This window comes from Aplysia californica, unplaced genomic scaffold (assembly GCF_000002075.1).
Source record: "Aplysia californica isolate F4 #8 unplaced genomic scaffold, AplCal3.0 scaffold00232, whole genome shotgun sequence".
Taxonomy (NCBI): Eukaryota; Metazoa; Mollusca; class Gastropoda; order Aplysiida; family Aplysiidae; genus Aplysia; species Aplysia californica.
In genome coordinates this window covers 523,889-533,380 of record NW_004797502.1, presented here as the reverse complement: position 1 = coordinate 533,380, position 9,492 = coordinate 523,889, and the positions used below count along the sequence as shown (strand labels likewise).

Sequence of the window (9,492 nt, the reverse complement as noted above, 5' to 3'; positions counted from 1 at the left end):
CACGTGTAATACGCCCAGTTGATCCTGTATAACAGAAAAACAGTATTCATTTCACACATACAATGACAAGATGTTCACGTAACATTAACCCTCCAACTGTTGATGGCCAAATAAATCAGCCATAAGTTTTATTCTGTGTCATCTCAGCTGATTTAATTGGCTGTAAAATTTAATCTGCTGTAATTTGAGTTGGGTTTTTTTCCATGTGTTTATTTTGTCTTCTAAAATATCATTAAAAACATTTAATCCCCTTTATAAATGAGCTCTCTTTTCTTCCCAATTATAATTTACTCTCTGACAATGTAAAAGTAAAAGTGTAGGCCCTATTATAGTCTTAACTTGCTTGGTTTGCCAGTTCTCAAGTATTTTCCAACATAATATGGTGAAATCATCAAACTTCTCTCGAGACCTCAGGCTAGTTGCTAGGGACACTTGGAGGGTTTTTGTGTTGAACAAAGTGATGGTATCTACTACCAGAGCTACTAGAATGTGTCATCATTTATATCAGTTTCTCTCTTTCCCCAGAAAATAGAGCCCTTCACAGACAATTGTTCTTACTTTTCTGCAGCTCTTTAACCTGGAGAGCTTGCAAAGTAGACAGAGAGAACCAGCTCATACTTTACCATGGAATAATAATAATAATAATAATAATAATAATAATAATAATAATGAAGATCATTTCTATAGCGCCCACTCCCGTGTAAACACAGCTCTAGGCGCTTTACATAAATGCATGTACGAACAATATTCATGCACGCTACACAAACACAAAAATACACTCATACACACACACAAACACACACACATACACACACAAACAGACACATACACACTCACGAACACATAACACGCACACATGTGCACACAGATGTATGCCAAACACACACACACATCTACTTGTTTATCACACGCGCACGCTTACACATCGTCACGAAAAGAGCAAAAAATAAAATACACAATGCAATTCACAAAATACATAAATGGATACTTAGTCATTTACATAACATTGTATTGAACATGAATCTACTGACATAAAAAAGGATGTCATTAAATGTGTCTTTAAAGATTTTATTAAATTTAGACTCAGATGTTGTATGTCTCAAGGGTTGGGGAAGAGAGTTCCAAACTGACGGAGCAAGGTGGGCAAACGATCTTTCAGCTAATTATTTTTTTTATTTTTTATTTTACTTTTTTTTTTTACCCCCTTTTCTAGGAACCCTAAAAAGATACTGATCGCCTGATCTTAGTGATCTAGATGGAACATAAATCTGGATGAGATCACTAAGAATGCAAAAGAATTGTAATTTGAAATCATATTGAGCAGCAAATCATCTTTTACCAAAATAAAGAGTAGGCAACTCAAAAAAACAACCACCTGACAACCCCCCCGCCCAAAACAACAGCAATTTCATGTTTCCAGCACAAAACTGGAAAAGACAAGAACAAAAAGACGAAAAACAACATGAAAGACCTTTGGTTAAAGATACAGTAAATAATCACATCCTTTGCCAGCACTTATCGAAAATGCACATCATCAGAGTCATTTTTCCAAAGTTTTGAGAAAATGAAAGAAAGATTTGCAGTTTATTCGAAATTATGAGTTAAATAGATGGAAATGGGGAACAAGAAAAATGAGAAAAGTCGATATCCAAGACCCGGTGTTAAAGAAATGAGTCTACAGGCTCTTTTTCAAATTGGGTCAAAGTTGCAGCTTACCTGATTTTATACAAGATTGTATTCCAAATGGCAGGCTAAGATGTCCCTTAATATCTTATTTCAAATGACGGCTTTATCTCCGGATCTCAAGAAACGAATTTGGGGAAGGGGGGGGGAGGGGGATTTTCATAGGCATCATTCTGCAATCCCCAAATTCGTTTCAAGAAACCTTCTTTTGTTTCTTTCTGAAGAAGTTTAGAAAGTGTTCACTGTGATATATATGGTCAGTTCCGATAGTGAGTTACCAAAATGACGTGACCAAATTTTGCCCTCTGAGTTTTACAGGCTTGGGACTGTCGCAAGGACGAGTCTAGAGGCACACATAGCTACGGAAACCTTGGCTCCAAACCTAGCACCACCTCACTGCCTAGATTCTTCTGCATTAAAAATCTATCAGTTTCACACCACACACAGGTCCTACCCTAGCCCAGCAACACCACTGGTTCTATTGAACTTTTAAGGCCTTTTTGAAATGAGGAAAGTCATTTTCACTTGATCTCAAAGGTAAGAGGGAGGAAGACGAAAATTTCAGGATAGATAAATGAAAATAATTTGGACTTGAACCCCCTGGACTTTCACGTGACAAATCAAGTTTGCACCCAACTGTGTACAGCAGAATGAGCCTGTCATGATCAAGTCTACAATCATTATCATCATATCATGTCCTTGCCTTCTCTGCACCCCCTAGCCCCTTCCTTTCCTTCCTTCCTTCAATGGTTTGGCCTGTCTTATTGGAAGTTCCTATAGCAGTGCTGGAGAAAATGATGTATAACCTGGGTATTCGTTTTGTAAAGGCATTTTCATTTTTTCAAGTCTGGACTTGATTGACAAATCCCTTATGAACGTTAACACGTCTTGGAAATTCCTCTGAGTGTTTCATCTCTAACAGACCCTAAAATACACCAAAAGACAGGAAAGTTGGATTCATTTCATAGTTAAAAACTGTATATACGCCTGACACATCTGTCCGCAAAATTCAGTTGTCACTTAGTTAAGAAAAAAAATGTAGAAAAAAAAAGCCAAACTGAACTCTTGTTCAAATTAGAGGTATAATTTCCGACTTAGATTTCTGCTACTAAATGACGGTAGCAGTACCTCTCATTCATGAATGAATCAATCAGACTGTTAAGATATCTGTTACTTAATAACACAGTTGGTTACTGTCAATAATGATGAATCACCCATAATGAATCTAGAATGAGGAACTGCCATTAAGGCATGTTAATACATTATTAAGGGTTTGCTATATTAGATGTTTACATTTCCCAAGATCACTCGAGGAAAAATAAATGGATTTACACCAAGTGTGATGGACTGATCGGGGATGTAACTATACTGATGAATCATCAACAGAATGAAACTACCACAGAAGTGCTCACAGGCTGAGCAAGTCTTTAACGAAAACATGCGTCTCAAAAGTTGTTATGAAAGTCCTGCGGCCTCATTACAAATAAAAACTTCAATTTTCTGGGAGGCAATCAAATTTGACTGAAAATTGATTTTCTTTGTACACTCAAATGTGAGTGAAATTTGAGACAAATTGACAAAATCTGTCCTTTCGCTCGATTATTTTTTTTCTCCAGTTAAAAACAAAAAACGCTAACCAGTTCTAAAATGGAGTGTACAGCTTCTGGATTGGTTCTAAAATATCATTTCAAGATGTTACAAACTCAATTCGAGAGAACTTTTAGACAAAATATGTTGATACAGTGGCAAGAATTTTTTCGCCACAGGGGCAATGGGTCAGGATCTTAGCACAAGCGGAACAAGTGTAGAGATCTCCGCAGGGCAAGAAGAGCTCCTTGACCGAGCGCTGTAAGCAAATACGGCACTGGAACTGCTTCTGAAGTAAATCGTTTTCCTTTTTAAGAACTTTCAGTAGGGAGACATTCTGTGTTGATTTCTCTATGCATCCTGCAAAAAAATGCGGAGGGGGTTCTGATTAATTTAGTATTTAAGAGAAGAAATTCAACACAATAAAATATAATAACATACACGTCATTTGTATAGCTCAAATCCCTGGTCAATGACCCCCCCCCCCCCTCCCCCAACACCCCCTTTCCAAAAAAAACCCAACCAACCCCACACATCAAATAAAATGGAAGGAAGGGCAAACAAAATAAGCTTAACTCACATTATTATTCATATGGTGTCAGTGACAGAGGAATGGGCATGGGACATACCCCATGAAAAGTAAGGAAAATTCTGGCCGGGGGGGGGGTCCTGGGGGCTGCAAAGGCCCCCATCAAGCGTCCCGGTGGAACTGAAATTTAGTGCTTTTCGACAGTTAAAAATGGCATTTGGAAGCCTGTGTGAAGAGAATACCAACAACCCATAACACCTATTTTTTTCATCAAGATTATTGCCCAAACTCAAAGTAGAGTAATAACTTGAATGGCTCAAGTAGACCTATTGTTGTGAGAGTTGTAAGAACTGAGGGAGGGCAAGATGCAGTGACACTGAAAATCTGCCGATCTTGAACAGAAAGCTACAATATAGTAATAATTTACTATCACTATCACCCATTAAAGAAAAGCAAACAATAACAAGGCTTACAAGGTATGGTGGATCCCGATTCCACACAAGGCCTGCACCAACACGTGCTTTGCAGAGAGCTCTAATCAAAATTCTAAAACCTGTCATCAAGTTGCCTTCATCACCCCCCAAGTGTATCTTTAACCCTATCCGTACGCCCTGGGGTCATTTTGCACCCCTGGGGTTGTATTCTTGACATTTTAGAATATTTCTAGCACGAAGATCTCTTTGAAACATTCAGTATTTCTCAAAAAATTATTTAGACAGACTGCTATGCAAAGCGTACAGATCAGATTAACCAGCAAATTTCCTCTTCGAAAGTGTTGGCACAGAGTTCCCCAAGTCGCATGGATACGCTAGTAACGCACCGTCACGACCTAAGGATAAGGTTAAAAAAATCAATAAGCCGCCCCCCCCCCCTTCCGGAGTCATATTTTGCAATGCTCAGACTTTGAATAAATATTGGCAACTCAAAAAAATGGCGGTACTCACACTCACACAATGCTGTAGCATGTCATGCGAATTCACACAGGTTCACTGACCATCGTCCCCCACCCCCCGTAAAAAATATCAAAATAATAAAAAATATAACGAGGAAAACAAACCCAGCACCCCATCAGGCGACACAAAGTCCTCACAAGACGAGGGACAGGAGGAAGGAACCTTACCAGGTGCTTGGTTTGGATGTGACCCAGCAGTCGCGCCAACACAATTGGCTATGGCCAGCGACACGGGCGGTGTCCGACTAACCGCAACTCCAGAGACTGGGACGATGGAATGTGGACGCTGCTCTGTGCCTGTGGACATGTCAGCTGCTGACATAACAGCACCTTCCGGCGGAAGGCTGACTTGAAGGTTCGCTTCCTCTGGGGTGTTTGGTGTTTCTGTCTGAGCCGGCTGCCCGTCTCGTGGGAGGTCTGAAAAAGCAATTTTGATCAAATTTCATGTTACTCTATTTTAAGACCTTTAATCTTCGGCACTTAAAGACCTTATTATGTTGCAAGCGCCATAGAAGTCTTATTCGTCATCATCAAGCGCCAGATCTGCAACAGACATTGGTGATCATGGTTCGACATTCATTTCTCCAGGTCTACTTCTGTTTCTTTTCCCTTCAGTTGTACCAGTAAGAGCTAGAAGTGCAAAGCCCCTATGCCTATTCAAGTGTCCCAGAAACTGCATTTGTCCCTTCCTTCTGGATAGATAACAACAAAAATAACAAAAAGTCTCTTCCTTATTGTTTTCAACAGTGTGTTTACCAAAAAACCCCAGCAAATCCCCCCCCCCCCCCAAAAAAAACAACAACAAAAAACAAACAAACAACCAAGCACCCCCCCCCCCCCCCCTAAAAACTGAAAAAGGATGGGATTACAAAAGAATAGCGCTAAAAAGGCCCATTCATGTGATAAGGGGTAGTTAACCATCTGGTTGTTTGATGGTGGTGAGTTGATGAGAAGTGTATCGTCAGTGTCACTTCACAATTGCCCAATCTGGCACCTGGTTTGTAGCAGTAAGGCGCTTTGCTGTTGAATACAGGACATCTGAGTTTGATTCTCAAGTGGAAAGAAATTTTATCAAGTATCTCGTTCTTTCTGATGGGATGTTGTATCCCTCTCAATCTGGGTAGGCTCTGGCAGGCAGGACCGGAAGCCCGCCTCCTAAATGATCTAAGTTGTAATGACCGGGGTGTAAAAACACTTGCATTATAAAAAAACACACACAAAACAAAACAATTACCGAAATAAATTTCTGGAGGAATCCAGAAAAAGCTGTAATTCGGATAAAGACAACAAGCGACATCTTACAATATAGTTTTGTCCTGTTTCGTTATTTCCTTCCTACCTTTTAACTGAGAAATAAATAACAAGTGGTCAAGTCCAGGTTCTGATTTGTGAGCTCTTTAATTTTCTCCAGACTTAAAAGAAAACAACTTGTGGAATGACTGATATTGCCTTGATGACAGCATTTTGTATTGAGAAACAAGCAAATTTGTTTGTTGTTTGAGTAAACAGCAGCACATCCACACAATGACAGTCATTTAGATTAGGGAAAGAGAAAGAGAGACAGACGGAAACTTCAATGGAAGAGAAAAGAAGTGGGACCTACCAGTGGCACCCTCCAACCACCAACTGGAATAAGCAAGGATGAGAGCAGGGAGAAAGGAAAGTCAAAAGAAGGGCATCAAGGCAAAGATACTGGGGAATTTGTTGGTCGGGAGGAAAGTACAGAGTTCGAGTCCTGGTGTGCACAGGCCAGTCCGGTGGACGACTAAAGCCGAAAATATACTCAGCCCAGTTCGAAGATAAATACTGAAGGACAAAATGCAGCGTGCCGAGGTTACAAATAAAACAAAGAGTTGACAGAGGGGTCCTGCTTGCAGACCTTGTCTGGAGACAGCCGAGTTTTTCGAGGGGTGTGCATAATTACACGAAGACAGATTAAGTTTGAGGGAAAATCCCGCGCAACAGATGGAACAGAAAAATTGGGATGCATGTCTTCGAAATCGGGATGTTTGAGATTTGGGGTAAAAAAATTAGGATATCCCAATAGCATCGGGATGAGTTGCAGGTCTGTGAGTGCTCACCTGTGTAGTTACGCAGAGAACCAGAGTTGGTGTCCGACAGAATGTCTGGGCCCAGTACAGCCAGCTGTGCCTTCAGGTACTTGCAGTCCGCTTTGTGTCTCTTGTGTTCCCGGTACACATTGTCACCTGACCAGCACAAACATGAAAGGTCAGAGGTGAAATGAAACATTAACACTTTGCCCCCACGGGACGTCGATTCGCAACAGTAAGAAGCTGTCCCTTTCCCTCATGGGAAGCCCATCGGCGTCGGTGTGATACAGCAACAAAAATGTTGTAGCAATGATCTCTTTTTAGACGTGCATACTTGTCAAAGTTATAATATCCTTTCTGAATGGTTTGTGTGGCCTTTGAGGGCGAAAATCAGCTTATTTGCATCAATTGGAGTAAAATGTTTTTTGGAAAATGTCAAGTGGAGCTAGCATGAGTGCTGCTATACACTTATGCCGCGATGAAAATTCAGGTGATGAATGTGCTAGATCTAATGTTTTTAGTGCCGATTCTAATTCCTTTCTTGATGAACATGTGACCATCATGTTCAATTTTCTCAATATGCTGAAAATTTCATAATGATTGGGGTACTTTTGCAGAGACACAGGTATAGTAGTGATGTACCCCATCTGCATCCTGGTACGTGGGGACAAAGGTTGTGCGAGCTGTGCATTGCGTTGGTGGAGCATGTTAAAGGTCCATAGTTGCCAACAACAAAACCCCCCAGATTCTATCCATGTGGCAAGTCATGAAGGTGGACACTGGTCAAGTAAACCCCCCTCCAAACTCTTCACACATACTTTTCTGCATTCAATAAATTCATACTCAATGTTTAACTATGGCAACAGATACTACAATAGACTTATTGGCGCCTTTGTTCTCATTATTATTCACAAATCCAGTCTTGAAAGTTCATAATTTTTTCAGCATCAGCAAATCCGTGGGGAGCAGCAATACTAATATTAGTAAACAGAGAATATGTATTTTCCAACATGAAACGGACTTCCATACCCTATCCCTCAAACATTTTTTTATGTACTGGGGTTGTCAGCTATGGAGGTCAAATCAAACATGAACGATCTCATGAAAGGTCAGATCAAACATGAAAGATCTCACGAAAGGTCAGATCAAACATGAAAGATCTCATGAAAGGTCAGATCAAACATGAAAGATCTCATGAAAGGTCAGATCAAACATGAAAGATCTCATGAAAGGTCAGATCAAACATGAAAGATCATAAAAGTCAGATTAAGCATGTTTAGGTTTTTTAAAAATATTTTGTTGTTGTTCTTTTGTAAAGACAAGCACATCAACACAACAATGGTTATTTAGTGCTGGGAAAAAGTAAGACAGATAGAAAAAAAAACAACAGAGGGAAAGTAAATAAGTAATACCTACCAGAGGCACCCTCCAACCACCCATGACCAAACATGAAACGTTAGAGGTCAGATCAAACATAAAATTATCGCTCACCAGAAAAAAACAAATCCCCCCCCCCCCCCCCCCCACCAAATCACAGTGACTTTTTTGCCTCACAATAATTTCCAGACAGTCAGTGAGATAAAAGTCCTATTTATAATCAAGTCCAGATCAGGGTGACAGTGTGAACAAACAGAAACACTGGCAAGAAGTAGAGGGAGTAGACTACAGCACCGCCAGCCAGCAACCATCCACATGGTAGAGGTAGTAGAATTAGTATGTATCCGTTTTATGGCACTTTCAGCACAATTAGGTCATACAACTGCCGAAGATTAGGCGTTACTGGTAGTGATGAGCCATTTCGATGAAACATCAACATTCGCATCATTATGGTATAGACTAATGCGTTCAATTTTTAATATTGCACGGGGAGCTCCGTGTGCCAGCCTATGAAAAACCACCCACTGTGTTACAAAATGATGGTCCTTTGAGTTATTCATGGTGTGACTACTGAGCCTAATGCTTTGAATTTCGAGCAAGGCGGCAAGCAATGGTTATTCAAGGCGTGACTTGTGCCTCTTAGAGGCATTTTTATAACTTCTGTCAGCTCCCCTTATCGTTCCGTCCCGTAATCATCAACTCCAACACATTGTTGAAATGACCTCAGCGAGTTTTGATTATGTTATATCATGCTCTAATTTTACTACGTGCTTTGAGACAAAAATCCCTTAACCAAAAAAAAAATCATAAAGCCTTCGAATGGCTAATGGCTCTGCCATGTTTTGAATAGTTGTGAATTGCGCAAATGTCAGGAGGGTTGAATAGTAGAATTGAATGGGGCCAGCACTAGTTACTAGACATTTGTTTGATTTAGTATAGAGAAGCACATTGACACAATAATGGTCATTTAGTGCTGGGAAAAAGTAAGACAGACAAACAGACACAATAGAGGGAAAGTAAAGAAGTAGGCCCTACCAGTGGCACCCTCCAGCCACCCACAGTTACCAGAGAGTGACATACAAAGAAAGGAAGGCGCAGAGACAAGGATGATAAATATTTGACAGGAAAAAAGGATCAAACCACACCATATAGCACCTGCCAACCATCCATGAAGTAGTACACTACATCAGAGGGCTATCAACAATAAAGTAGAAGACATTTTCATAGACAGTGACCAATTGTAATATTTACCTGGTCGCCAACTTCTAAGGCCAAGGCCACAGCAGAAGCATCGCACACAGTCCTGATACCCT

General features: G+C 40.3%; 1 protein-coding gene across 4 annotated transcripts in view; it reads right to left on the bottom strand.

The window, feature by feature from the left end:
• Positions 1-1,177: 1,177 nt before the first annotated feature.
• LOC101845623 overlaps positions 1,178-9,492 on the bottom strand; it is a 51,175-nt gene continuing 42,860 nt past the window's right edge. For 3 of the 4 annotated variants that reach the window (XM_005099996.3, XM_005099997.3, XM_005099995.3), the window contains exons 11-14: positions 9,431-9,490; positions 6,833-6,958; positions 4,920-5,168; positions 1,178-3,630 (exon numbers count right to left, since the gene is read on the bottom strand). In XM_005099996.3, coding sequence (XP_005100053.1) covers positions 3,404-3,630; positions 4,920-5,168; positions 6,833-6,958; positions 9,431-9,490 — 662 coding nt within the window. In that variant the 3' untranslated portion in view covers positions 1,178-3,403. Of the gene's footprint in view, positions 3,631-4,919; positions 5,169-6,832; positions 6,959-9,430; positions 9,491-9,492 lie in introns of those variants that run through there. The other variant, XR_001184920.2, reaches the window with a different exon arrangement.